At 51.1% G+C, this 13,979-nt stretch overlaps 1 protein-coding gene across 1 annotated transcript in view; it reads left to right on the top strand.

Moving 5' to 3' along the window:
* The window catches only part of PCBP3 (poly(rC) binding protein 3), a 90,919-nt gene that overhangs the window by 26,825 nt on the left and 50,115 nt on the right, over positions 1-13,979 (top strand). The window contains exon 2 of the mRNA XM_010834870.1: positions 7,947-8,077. Coding sequence (XP_010833172.1) covers positions 8,068-8,077 — 10 coding nt within the window. The 5' untranslated portion in view covers positions 7,947-8,067. The remainder of the gene's footprint in view (positions 1-7,946; positions 8,078-13,979) is intronic.

The following is a 13,979-nucleotide window of genomic DNA, read 5'->3' as shown; positions in this document are numbered from 1 at the left end:
TTTCTCCATCTATTTGCCATGAAGTGATGGGACCGGATGCCATGATCTTTGTTTTCTGAATGTTGAGCTTTAAGCCAACTTTGTCACTCTCCTCTTCCACTTTCATCAAGAGGCTCTTTAGTTCTTCTTCACTTTCTGCCATAAGGGTGGTGTCATCTGCTTATCTGAGGTTATTGATATTTCTCCCGGCAATCTTGATTCCAGCTTGTGCTTCCTCCAGCCCAGCGTTTCTCATGGTGTACTCTTCATATCAGTTAAATAAGCACGGTGACAATATACAGCCTTGACGTACTCCTTTTCCTATTTGGAACCAGTCTGTTGTTCCACGTCCAGTTCTAACTGTTGCTTCCTTATCTGCATACAGATTTCTCAAGAGGCAGGTCAGGTAGTTGGGTATTCCCATCTCTTTCAGAAGTCTCCACAAATAGTCAATAAAGCAGAAATAGATGTTTTTCTCGAACTCTCTTGCTTTTTTGATAATCCAGTGGATATTGGCAATTTGATCTGTGGTTCCTCTGCCTTGAGCTTGAACATCTGGAAGTTCACAGTTCATGTATTGTTGAACCCTGGCTTGGAGAATTTTGAGTATTACTTTACTAGCATGTGAGATGAGTGCAATTGTGCAGTAGTTTGAGCATTCTTTGGCATTGCCTTTCTTTGGGATTGGAATGAAAACTGACCTTTTCCAGTCCTGTGGCCACTGCTGAGTTTTCCAAATTTGCTGGCATATTGAGTGCAGCACTTTCACAGCATCATCTTTTAGGATTTGAAATAGCTCAACTGGAATTCCATCACCTCCACTAGCTTTATTCATAGTGATGCTTCGTAAGGCCCACTTGACTTCACATTCCAGGATGTCTGGCTCTAGGTGAGTGATCACACCATCATGATTATCTGGGTCGTGAAGATCTTTTTTGTACCATTCTGCTGTGTATTCTTGCCACCTCTTAATATCTTCTGCTTCTGTTAGGTCCATTCCATTTCTGTCCTTTATTGAGCCCATCTTTGCATGAAATGTTCCCTTGATATCTCTAATTTTCTTGAAGAGATCTCTAGTCTTTCCCATTGTATTGTTTTCCTTTATTTCTTTGCAGTGATCCCTGAGGAAGGCTTTCTTATCTCTCCTTGCTATTCTTTGGAACTCTGCATTCAAGTAGATATAACTTTCCTTTTCTCCTTTGCTTTGGCCTCTCTTCTTTTCACAGCTGTTTGTAAGGCCTCCTCAGACAGCCATTTTGCCTTTTTGCATTTCTTTTTCTTGGGGATGGTCTTGATTCCTGTGTCCTGTACAATGTCATGAACCTCTGTCCATAGTTCATCAGGCACTCTATCAGATCTAGTCTCTTAAATCTATTTCTCACTTCCACTGTATAATCGTTAGGTATTTGATTTAGGTCATACCTGAATGGTCTAGTGGTTTCCCCTACTTCCTTCAATTTAAGAGTGAATTTGGCAATAAGGAGTGAGTTCGTGATCTGAGTCAGCTCCTGGTCTTATTTTTGCTGTCTGTATAGAGCTTCTTCATCTTCAGCTGCAAAGAATATAATCAGTCTGATTTCGGTGTTGACCATCTGGTGATATTCATGTGTAGGGTCTTCTTTTGTGTTGTTGGAAGAGGATGTTTGCTATGACCAGTGCATTCTCTTGGCAGAACTCTATTAGCCTTTGCCCTGCTTCATTCTGCACTCCAAGGCCAAACTTGCCTGTTACCCCAGGTGTTTCTTGACTTCCTACTTTTGCATTCCAGTCCCCTATAATGAAAAGGACATTCTTTGGGTGTTAATTCTAGAAGATCTTATAGGTCTTCATAGAACCGTTCAACTTCAGCTTCTTCAGCATTACTGGCAAGGGCATAGACTTGGATTACCGTGATAATGAATGGTTTGCCTTGGAAACAAACAGAGATCATTGTGTCATTTTTGAAACTGCATCCAAGTACTGCATTTCGGACTCTTTTGTTGACTATGATGGCTACTCCATTTCTTCTAAGGGATTGTTTCCCACAGTAGTAGATATAAGGATCATCTGAGTTAAATTCACCCATTCCAGTTCATTTTAGTTCACTGATTCTATGCAATATTTTATTTATATTATATTTATTATAATTAAGTTCTTTTTATCTTCTGTGAATACTTTCTCTTGTTTTTTCTAACTTCTAAAGTTCGATTTTCTATTTACTAGTTTTCTGACCTTCTTTATCCCCAGTGTAGGCTATTAAAAGCTGTAAGCTTTCCTCTAAGTTCTGTTGTAGGTGAATGGTATGAATTTTGGCATACAGTACTTTTATTATCATTGAGGTTTTATGACCTTCTAATTTCATCAAGTCCCATCCATTTCTTATTTAGAAGCATTTAAAAAGTGTTATATCCAGGAGCATTACAGAGTTATCTCTTTGCTAATGGTTTGTAATTTAATTGCCCCTTGGGTGGAAAACGTGATCTGTCAATCCCTGTCTTCAGAATTGGTGGAAACTTGCCTTGTGAGTTAGAACACTTTGGTTTTGTCCTCTGAGAGCTTTAGGAGAATGCATAACCTCTAAAGGTCAGGTGCAGCTTCACGCACGCACGCTACTCCACCTCTCACTCTGTGTTCACTGTCCTTGTGTGACACGTGACAGGGTGCCACGGCGCCCCTGCCAGATGAGCAGTATGTTGCTCTGGCCCCAGGGTCATTGCTCAGATTGACCTCGCATAGGATCTGGGGGCTTCGAGGCACCTTGTCAGCATCATGTCTCAGCTGGATCAGCATGTGATTCTCTCCTGTTTTCTCTCCTGCCCTGTCGTGTTCAGCAGCCAGATGACTGGTGTTAAGACAGCGTGGTTTATCAAAAACCCTTTCAGCATTGTTTTCCACATGTTCTACATGCTCCCTCCTTCAAGGGCACCTGCCAGCCTGCCCTCATCCAGACTCCCCTCCTCTCCTGTCCCCTCCTCTCCTGTCCCCTCTTCTCCTGTTTCCTCCTCTCCTGTCACCTTCTCTCCTGTCCCCACTCCTCTCCTGTCCCCCTCCTCTCCTGTTTCCTCCTCTCCTGTCCCCTCCTCTCCTGTCCCCTCCTCTCCTCTCCCCCCTCCTCTCCTGTCCTCTCCTCCCCTGTCCCCTCCTCTCCTGTCCCCCTCCTCTCCTGTCTACTCCTCCCTTGTCCCCTCCTCTCCTGTCACCTCCTCTACTGCCCCTCCTCTCCTCTCCCCTCTCCTCCCCTGTCCCCTCCTCTCCTGTCCCCCCTCCTCTCCTGTCCCTTCCTCTCCTGTCTCCTCCTCTCCTGTCCCCCTCCTCTGCTGTCCCCTCCTCTCCTGGCTCCCCCTCCTCTTCCGTCCCTCCTCCCCTCTGTCCCCCCTCCTCTCCAGCCTCATTCTTCTCTTTTCCCCTCTCCTCTCTTGTCCCTTTTCCTCTCCTGGCCCATTCCCCTCCTGTCACCCAGACTTCCTGGGAGGATGCCCAGCAGGGCAGAGGACAGCACTGTTCCTGGGCATCTGACTTCTCAGATATCCATAGAAGCCAGGCCCCACATGAAGGCATAGATGCCAGCAGGAGCCACTCATGCCCCCACAGGCACGCACATGTGTCTGCCTGTGTGTGTGTGTGTGTCATTTACGGCTCAGCAGGCTGCTTTGTCTGGACTGTGCTTGTGAGGGCACGAGCTGTCCTTGGGCTCTGGTCCTTTGAAACTGATTTGTTGTGGCAGTCTGTTCAGCAAGATGCTGAAAACCTTCACTCCTGTTGTCTCTGAGTGGGTTGTGCAGTGAGGGGTGACGGTAGAGGTGAGGAGGGGGTCACAGACCCCATGTTATCTCTTCTGTCGCCCCCTTCCCAACACCAGTTAAGTTTTGAAGACAGAATGACAGAGGCTTTGCTCCGAGACTGTCCCTAGCGATCACACCTCACTCTGCGGGAACTCGGTGCCCCCACCCTCTGAGTGTGCTGCTGATGTTGAAGAAAGTGGGTCACCACGCACGCAGGTCTGTCACGTCACTTTCCGGACTGCTGGTCTCCTGGTGCCCTTACCAGACATGGTGCCTTGTTGGAGCTACCTGTCTAGTAAACGAGTTCTCAGAGGATGTCAGTTTCAAATGGAATGTCCTTTAGCTCATTAATTTCTGGCTTTCTTACATTTTCATCAGAAACCACTGTCACAGTCTTTCTACTCTGTGTGGCTCGCAGCGAGGGCGGCCCTGTCTGCTGGGGCACCGGCAGCCCTGGGAGAGGCACAGGATCTCGTGTTCCTCCCGTTCTCTTCCCCGTGACACTCCCAGATCCACATCGGCATGTCTACCCTGCAGAGTAACCCACTCCCGAGAGGAAACCTCCGGTTGTCCAGGAGTGCTGGATGGTGGCCATGGTGGCACTCACGGCCCCAAGGCTTCCTCACAGACCATTCTCATCGGCACAGTTGTTCTCACCTGCCTCGCACCCCTGGCCCGTGGAGCCGCTCTGTGCGGCCCTGCTCTTCCCGGAATGCGGGCTGAACAGCTGGCTCCCCCGTTCAGCCCTGTTAGAGGCTGCGGTTTCCCTGTCTTTGCTTTGCTCCTCATTTACCTCGTGTTCACCCACGTCCCGGTTCCCAGGGGTGAGCTGACAGCTCTTTGTTGGTTCTCCTCTCTCCTCCTGACTTCTCAGTGCTTGTGTGTCTGTGCCGTTTGTGAGCATCATTCCAGTGCAGTTCCTTTAAGGGTGGGGTAGACACAGCACCCCAGAGAAGGCAATGCCATCCCACTCCAGTACTCCTGCCTGGAGAATCCCATGGATGGAGGAGCCTGGTAGGCTGCAGTCCATGGGGTTGCTAGGAGTCGGACGCGACCGAGCAGCTTCACTTTCACTTTTCACTTTCATGCATTGGAGAAGGCAATGGCACCATACTCCAGTACTCTTGCCTGGAAAATCCCATGGATGGAGGAGCCTGGTGGGCTGTCGTCTATGGGGTTGCACAGAGTTGGACACGACTGAAGCGACTTGGCAGCAGCAGCAGACACGGCACCCACTCCAGCACTCTTGCCTGGAGAATCCCATGGACAGAGGAGCCTGGCAGGCTGCGGCCCATGTGGTCACGAAGAGTCGGACACAACTGAGCGACTTCACTTTCACTTTTCACTTTCAGGCACTGGAGAAGGAAATGGCAACCCACTCCAGTCTTCCTGCCTGGAGAATCCCAGGGACAGAAGAGCCGGGTGGGCTGCTGTCTATGGGGTCACACAGAGTCGGACACGACTGAAGTGACTTAGCAGCAGCAGCAGCAGCAGACACAGGTTAACTCTGTGATGTTTAATACAAGGTCTCTTCCATTCCCTTTGTGACCCCATGGACTGTAGCTCCCCGAGCTCTTCTTTCCAAGGGATTCTCCAAGCAAGAATACTGGAGTGGGTTGCCATTCTCTCCTCCAGGGGATCTTCCCCACCCAGGGATTGAACCCAGGGCCTCTTGCATTGCTGGCATTTATTAATTACCTTTGTTTTTTTAATTGAGTATAATTCACATGCCATACAATTCACACTTTACAAGTGTACATTTAGTTGTTTTTAGCATCTCACAAAGGTGTCCAGCCATCACCACTGTCTAATCCAGAACTTCTCATTGCCCCAGAAGGAATCCCACGCTCATCACACTGCCCTCTCTCCTCAGCCCTAGGACTGTGGGTCACTTTCTGTCCTGGTTCTGGACGTTTACTGTAGATAGGATCACAGGCATGGCTTTCTGCTTCCGGCTTCTTGCCCCTCGTGTTATGTCTCCAGGCTTCACCCCCTCTTGCGAGTGAGTTCCGTCCTGCTGTAAGGAGACGCCGCCATTTGTTGATCCGCCATCATCAGTGGAAGCACGCTGGGTTCTTCCCACTTCTTTGACTGTCTTGAACAGTGCTGCTGTGAACGCCCAGGTGCAAGGTTTTGTGCGGATATATGTCTTCACTCCCTTGGGTACAAGCCTCAGAGTGGGGTTGCTAGGTCCTATGGTAACTCTAGGTTTTACATTTTGAGGAGTTGCCAGCCTGATTTCCCAGGTGGTCACACCAGTTTATATTTCCACCAGCAATGGATGAAGACTCCAGTTTTTCCATGTCCTTGCTGATATTTGTTATTTTCTGTTTTTTCTTATTATCATTTTCATGATTGTTACTGTTATTGCTATTACAGCCACCCTAAGTAGCTCACAGGCCTTTCCTAGTGGCTCATAAGGTAAAGAGTCTGCCTGCAGTGCAGGAAACCCGGGTTCGATCCCTGGGTTGGGAAGATCCCCTGGAGAAGGAAATGGCAACTTACTCCAGTATCGATGCCTGGAAAATTCCATGGACGGAGGTGCCTGACAGTCTACAGTCCATGGGGTCGTAAGGAGTCGGATACGACTGAGCAACTTCTCTTCAAGTAGCTCCCTGTGGTTTTGACTTGCATTTCTCTAATATCCAATGACGTTGAGTTATTTTTCCCATGCTTACTGGCCATTTCTTTATCTTCCTTAGAGAAAAATATACTCACACCCTTTGTATATTTTTAGGTTATTTATTATTGAGTTGTGGAAGCTCACATGCAGTCTGAGTGTTAACCCTGCTCAGGGGTCTGATTTGCGGATATTCTCTCCTGTTGTGTGGGTTGTGTTTTCAGTTTCCTGTTAGTGCCCTTCAATACACAGAAGTTCTTAATTTTGATGAAGTCCAGTTCGTCTACTTGTTTGTTGCTGTCTGTGCTTTTTGGTGTCATATCCACAAAATCATTCCAAATCCAGTATCATGACGATTTTTCTCCCAGTATTTTCAAGATGTTTACAGTTTTAGCTCCTAAGCTTAGGTCTCTGGCCCACTTTCAGTTAATTTCTGCATATGGTGTGAGGTGAGGCTCCAAGTTCACTCTTTGGCACGTGTGATATCAGTTTTCCCAGCACCATGTGAAAGGACTGTTCCTTTCTCAGGGATTGTTTTGGCTCCCTTGCTGAGAATTCTTCCATTGCTTCCTCATGAGTTCCCACTCGTGAGCTTCAGGCCTCTCTGATCCTCCAGTCAGTAACACGTGGATTCTTTTACTGCACCAGCGGGGACACCGTCTGCCTCTGTGAAAGAGGAAGGTTTTATTCAATGTCGTCTTTCACGGGTTTCCTTACATGTCACGTTTTCTCATTTATTTCATTTCAAACCTTGGCATGTTATGTGGATAAGAATATTTGAGCTTGAAACAGACTCAGTGATGTTGTTTATTACCTAAAATGGTTATCTGATTGACACAGAGAAAGGCAGAGATATTTAACATGGGCTTCTCATTGTTTCTGGTGCCCTGACCTCACAATTCCAAAGAGTGGACGCTGTTGTAAAGAAGCCTTCTTAAGGTGCGGAAGTCTGACAAGAGGGCGCAGAGATCTAAACATACTCCTGGACTTGATACGCAGCAAAGAGTGTGACATCATGAGCATGGGTTCTTGTGCCTGGGTATGAAATTTCCTGTTTGGACAACAAATGTGGATTCCAAAAGTGAGAAGTGAAGAAACTTAGATCAAGGAGAAAATGGTGCACTTTGGGAAAGACTAAATGGACAGATTGCCTGCTGAGAGGGAAGGGTTTCAGTGAAATGATTATACCAGCTGTAAAAAGTGGGAAACCAGAAATGTACTTAAGTTAATATATAATTTCATAATTTTAGAAGAAAAATCAGTATGTGTGTGTGTGTGTGTGTGTGTATATATATATGCTAAATAAGTAGAAGGTTGGCTGTTTCGCTTATATTCTCAGAAGTGTGCACAGTGTGGCCAAGTTCCGCTTCCGTCCTGCTTGTCTATGAGACAGAAGCCCCCCAGTCTGTGGAGCTGCCTTCTTCAGGGTGGAGGACTGGTCCCAAGACGAGCCCTCACAGGCACTTCATCACACCCCACGCATCTCACAGCCAAGTCTTAAGAAACGCCGCTGTTCTGTGGAGGCTCAGTCCGAGGCGTGAGGCGCTCACCAGTCAGCTCACGCGCCCCATGTTCTTGTGTTCCAGGTCACAGGGCCCCACGACCCGTCAGCCCTCCCGCAAGTCGCCAGAGCCAGCTCTGATGCTCTAGGTCCCAAGAGTGAACCCGCACTGTCTATGGATCTGCTCTGACGCGTCGAGCCTGCTTATGGGGGAAGGTGAGTGGCCAGGACGCAGCACGGGTCTGTGTGTCCAGTTACCAGGAGTGCACAGAGTCAGACTCACCCCTGGAACCAGGGAGTGTGCGCCAGGCTGGTGTCACTCTCTTTAGTCCCTGATGTGGCATCAGCTGGGGGCCGTGCCAGGGAGAGAGCACACGCCACGAGCAGCAAACTTGAGCAGAGAAGCGAGGTGCTGCGCGTGACCGGGCAGGACCAGCATTCCCACTGACTCTTGAAGGGTTGCATCCAGCTGACGCAGAGCGTGAAGAAGTTGGTCTCAGCTGAGACAGACAGGGTTCTCCACAGCTTCTTCCCTGGAATTTCTGAGGCACGTGGGACACCTTCCCCTATGTGTTCCCCGTTGCCAGGCTTCAGTGGCCTCACCCACCAAGTGGGGAGTCTGAAGAGCCAGCTGTTACTGGCGCTGAGGGACGACCAGCCACATGTAGGGCCCTGTGCTCGCGCTGCAGGTGGCCCGGCCCTGCTGACCGTCCTGCTTCATGGGGCTGGGGTGAGGGTGGGCACAAGGGCCCGTGTGCTCGTGTGAAGCCGGAGCCTGTGTGTTCCGTGTGCCACCTTGCTGTCCACCCTGCACCCTGAGGCCTGAGTTCTCCCAGGGCCTCACGGGTCCTGAGCCTGCAGCACTGACCGTCTCTGACCTCAGTGTGTCCACCTGTAGAGAAAGCCTTCGAGGTTTCTTGCTCAGCTCTCAGGCATGGTCCTCTCTAAGCCAGTTCTGGTTTATTCACCCATGTGTTTAAGTTTGCAAGGGCATGAAGAGTACATTCCAGGCTGGGGACCTGGTTTACCCAGGGTCACAAGGCGGCCACTGAGGACCTGTTTTCAGCTGTGATTTGTTAACCCAAATTCATGACATAACACGTCATATAGGTTCCAAGTCAGCCTGCCTCCAGTCAGAAAAACACCTGTGTCTTTAAATGTCACAAAACTTGGGCCCAACTTTCCATCATTGTTGTCCACTCCAGCTTCTCTCCTGCTGCCCAGATGTTGTCTGCCTGGCTTTGTTTTGCTTTTTTACTTGCAGCTCAGCATGTTTAATCCTGTGGTGCCTGCCCAGAGTTGTTTTGATCTTTGCTTTGTACCAAGGAAGGTGTAAACATTTCAGCCTCCAGGTACCTGTTTGCAGGAGAGTCAGGGACCAATTACCGGGAGGCAGCTCTGGGTCTGGACAGGAGCTGGATGGACAGCTCCTTCCACACGGCTGGCACATCCTGAGCTGTGGTCAGGAGCGAGGCTGGTTATGTAAACCGACCATCTGACTGGGGTTCTTGGCGACCACGTGGAGGACAGACTAGGAGCACCCCCAGGCCGGGCTGCAGCTTGGCAGCTGCAGGAGTCAAGGGGCCCCCACTGGCCTCTCTGCCTCCCCCAATGTTTGCCAGCTGCCCCCATGGGCAAGGCAGGCACAGCTGGCAGGGCCATCCTGTCCTGACCATGTCTGCCCAGCTGCATCCAGCCCCACGCCCTGGGTGCCACCATCCCCAGCTCCCCCGACATTCTGGCTGGGCCTCTGGCCTCCTTTGTGTCCCTGAGCCCTTATCTCCTCTTCAACCACGACTCTGGTTCTTCATGCCCTCTGCTCGCTGTTCGTTTCCATGTCACATCTTCAAAGACTTGGCACTGGTCAGCCCCTGCCCCCCTGCACAAAGGCAGGCAGGCTCCTTGGCAGCTCCTCCACTTGCTGTGACCCCCGACCCTGCAAGCCTCACTGTGGCCACTCGCTCACCTTGTGCTCCCTCCAGACCCAAAGGCCAGTGCCCAGTCCTTTTCGTGCCTTCCCAGTGACCAAGAGGGGCCCTCGGCGGCCCGTGCCCTCCGACCGAGAGTGAACCGAGTGACAGGACTGCTCTGTCGGCCCCTCACGGAGCTGCACTGGGTGAGCCAACAACGAACAGCACACCACAGGGCTCCTAGTCTCCTCCACCCCTGCCCAGCCTCTGGCACTGGCATCCCCAGGTCTCGGAGCTCAGTGGCACTGCTAACAGGCTCCCCAGGGCGGGCCGGAGCACAGGGAAGAGCCCTTCATCTCGGGACTGCTGCTGGCAGGCCCGTTTGTCACCCACACCAGAGCCTCAAGCACGTGTCCTTTGACCTTCCTTCTATAAAGAAATGTTCCAAGTTGATAAAAGATGACAGAGACAGGTCCTCCCAAAGATTACTATGAAAGCATTGTTTAAGATAATGATTCAGGGACGCAGAGCATAGAGTCCTTGCAGCTGACTATATCCTTATGCATGAAAATGCATAAAATTAAATGCACAAAATCTTATGCTTACAGTTTGATACCATGGGAAATTTGATCACTACTGTGCAGATTTACATACAGCAACGTAGAAAAATATTTCATGTATAATGTTAAGTAGGGAAAAAGAACAATCATGGGTGGCTTGGTCCTATTTTTGTTAAAAATATAATGATACATGCCTACTGGAAAGATGTCTGAGTAGGTCGACTTCAGAACACCCCACTCTCTTTGGTGGTCTTTCTGGGGATGATGTTACTAGTGGTTTGCATTACACACATTTTCCATTTTTTCCTGTAATGAACAGTCAGGCTGATTTGGCAGCAAACTGGCATGCTGCCACCTGTGGGTGCACCTCTGCTGGCATTGCACAGTGCCCCAGCACCCTGCGGGCTCTCTCAGGAGGCGCCCCCGTGCCCTGAGGGCTCTCCCCGCGAGGCCTGACAGCACCCGGCAGAGCGAGGCCCATCTCCCAGCCAGTGAGTCCTCTGGGTGAAGTTTCCCACAGCCAGTTGGTTACGGGCTTGGTCTTTTCATTTATCTGCACCTGATTTGGGGTGAGATGTCGAGAGAGAGAGGTAATAACAGTCACCTCTCATGCATGGTGGCAGGTGCCCGCTCTGATGGGGGACCAGCTGCATCCTCTACGTAGTCTCAAGGTCTGGGTCATTCCATTCATCTCACTGCCCAGGTGAGAGGCCCACCTTCAGGCTTGCTCCTCTCATAAAGCACAGGGCTCAGTCGAGGCTCAGCTCCTGTGCAACTGACTCCTGGGGCAGCATCTGGAAGCTCTTGACCACAGAGGAGGAAACAGGGAAGAAGAGAGGATTCGTGGGCTGTAGCTTCCAGATGGTCCTGGAGGGACCCAGCCCGAGCGCAGCCACAGCTGAGAGGAGGCTGCTTGGGTCTGCAGCACTGCATTTCGACTGACGGGGGCCTGAGGCCTCTGCCCCCCTCCTCTCCAGGGTGAGCAGCCATGCGATGTCCTGCAGGCATGGCAGTCTGTGCGGTGGCCCCTGTCGGGGGATGGAGTCATTGGAATGACAGCCCATCCGCCAGGCGCACCCTTCTGCGGAACGAGGGGAGCGGGCAAAAAGTAGGTCACATGTGCCTGATCCCATGTCACGAGGTCTCCAACCTGAGACCAATGGGAGCCGTAGCCTCCTCTGGTTTAGAACAAAACCCCACTCTGATGTTTCTCCCTTAGCCTTTTTATCTTCTCTAAACGGGGAGAGTGACCATCTGTCCCAGAGCCACTCCATCCGGCCCTGCCGACCGCACAGTGTGGCTTTGTTCTGAGGTAAGGGGCTGTGGGCCCGGCCAAGGCCACGCGGAGCCCAGACGGCGGCATAAAGGGCCATCCAGTGGGCCATGCCGGGTGCTGACGGAGCGGGAGCTCGGGGTCCTCGCCGAAAGTCTGGGATGTTCCCCTGGTCTGACAGCAGGGCCCCTCTCTGAGAGTCAGGGTCACTGTTAACATGCCACCTTAGTAAGCTGTGATGTACGGAGTTCATAGGTCATTTTTCAGTTGTCTGTGCTCCTGGGGCACATGTGGGAATACGACCCCTGCCCCGAGAGGCTGGTTGTCTCCAGGGCCCAGGGATCCACGCCCTCCATGGACCAGGATCTTTGCTGGGAGGTGTCCACCCAGCCTGTAGCGACCAGGTGAGCCGCCGGCACCCACGTGAGTGCAGAGCACATGTCAGAATAAAGTCCGTGTGTGTGTGTTGCAGCATGTGGAGCGCATGCACTTCTGGAGCCTGATGCTTAGACGAGAAATACCGACTCCCTGTCGTCCCTGGGAGGCCAGTGAGTACAATTCCTTGTAAGGAAGTGGAGGGGGTGGTGGGCAGGTCCAGTACTTTGCAAGTGTGTGTAAAATGTGCTTGAGTTCTGTGGTTTACAAATAACAAAATGTCATTTTCTGCCTGTCCTGTAAGTGAATCGAAGCATTGCCCTAGCCGAGGATGTCTGTTGAGGGCGTTTTGCAGGTGGTGAGTGGGGCACAGAAGGTTTGCTGTTGTCTGTGTGGTGGCTGACCGCCGGCACGCTTAGACAGTTATGTGCTCTTGTTTGGATTGGGGGGACAGATGTTTCCAGAGATGCTTTCCCAGAAACCAGGTTGTATGGTATTTGATTTGAGTGTGTTCTACTGGAGAAAATGATTTTGCTTATCAGAAATAAAATATTTAAAATTTGCATCTTAACTGGCTTTCCAGGAAACATGAGTCTATAGCCAAGTCCACTGAAGTGAATGTGGACACTTTCAGTGGTAAATTCTTCCATGGTGAGATGTAAAACAATAGCTGCACCCTTGGTAACGAAATAAGACTTTCTCTCCTTGCAGAAATGTGAGGTGGCCAGGGTGATACCCAGTCCCTTTCAGCTGCAGCCCTTCAGTGAGTCTCTTGAACTCTTTCTAAAGGGTTCTTATCCATTTGTGATCTTGAAGAAAAGAAATTTTTTACAGAGCAGGAAATTTCATCTTCTTTGTGTGTGTTACTGATTCTAACACTTCCTTTGAGCCTGGGAGAGTGCCCAGAAATTCTGTGCAGTTTCAACACTGTCTGCTTTTCCTGTCCCACCCAACCTACCTCCCAGCACCTGGGAACGGGGCTGGGTCATCATGTGGGGAGCAAGTTCATGTGTGTTCATGTTAATGAGAGTGTAAGCTGCACCCCATAATTGGCTCTAGGGGAAATGAGACCCGGGGGTAACACCTGCAGTGGGGCCGGTGTTAGGGGCGTTGGCTGTCCCTTGTTTACCAGCGGAAGAGAAGATTGTTTCTGCAGAAATCACACAATCTCAGAGGGAGCTCCCCTAAGCCAAGGACCCATCTCTGTCCACGGCGCCCCTCGTGTGTTCCTGACGGCTAGTGCATCACCCTCGTCCTTCACTCTGGCCTGGGCTGGTCTCCGATGATCACTCATTGCTTTTAGTCTGGCCTCATCAGGGACTGAAAGGGCCCCTTAAGGAGTTGGGTCGCCTTCTGCATGTACCTTGGGCCACCCATCTGTGTCCTGGTCTTGGGGAGGCCCCCGCTCAATTGGAGGGGGTGCAGAAATGCAGAGCCTTGAAGGCGTGTGCTAGCCTGGCAGCCTTGGGAAGGTAGGGGGCCCCGCGTGCCTAGGGTGGAGCCTCTGAAGAGCCATCTTCACTCTGGCAAGGGGGCTTCAGAAGTCAGGGTCTGAGGACGGGCAGGGGCAAAGCTGGTGTGCCAGGTGGTCCCGCAGTGAGGACTGGCTCCTTCGGAGCATGACTGCACTATTGTAATGGATGGTGCCTGCCAGTGCTTTTCCGGGATGTTCCTGGACCCTGGACACCCCCCGAGAACCTGGAAAGGCAGAGTCTCATCTCTCCCCGCCCCACCACCTGAGTGAGGAACACCAGGCTGTGTCTGTGATCCACGGAGCCTTTCAGGGGACATTGGTGCCCACGTGAGTATGAGAGCCGAGGGTGCTGAGGGGCAGACTTGGCATTGCTGGCAGCCACGGCCAGGTGGGTCACAGCCGAGCCAATGTGCTTGTGAGCCCAGTCGAGGACCCTGTGGGTCAGATGCGGAGCCCAGCCGCAGGAACCTCCCGGCGTGTGTCCGGTTCCCCAAGTGTGTCCTGCTCCCCGTGTGTGTCCTGCTCC

The sequence above is a fragment of the Bison bison genome, unplaced genomic scaffold (genome assembly GCF_000754665.1).
Source record: "Bison bison bison isolate TAMUID 2011002044 unplaced genomic scaffold, Bison_UMD1.0 scf7180017864037, whole genome shotgun sequence".
NCBI lineage: Eukaryota > Metazoa > Chordata > Mammalia > Artiodactyla > Bovidae > Bison > Bison bison.
The sequence above is the reverse complement of the archived record's forward strand: the minus strand, read 5'-3'. Positions and strand labels throughout refer to the sequence as shown.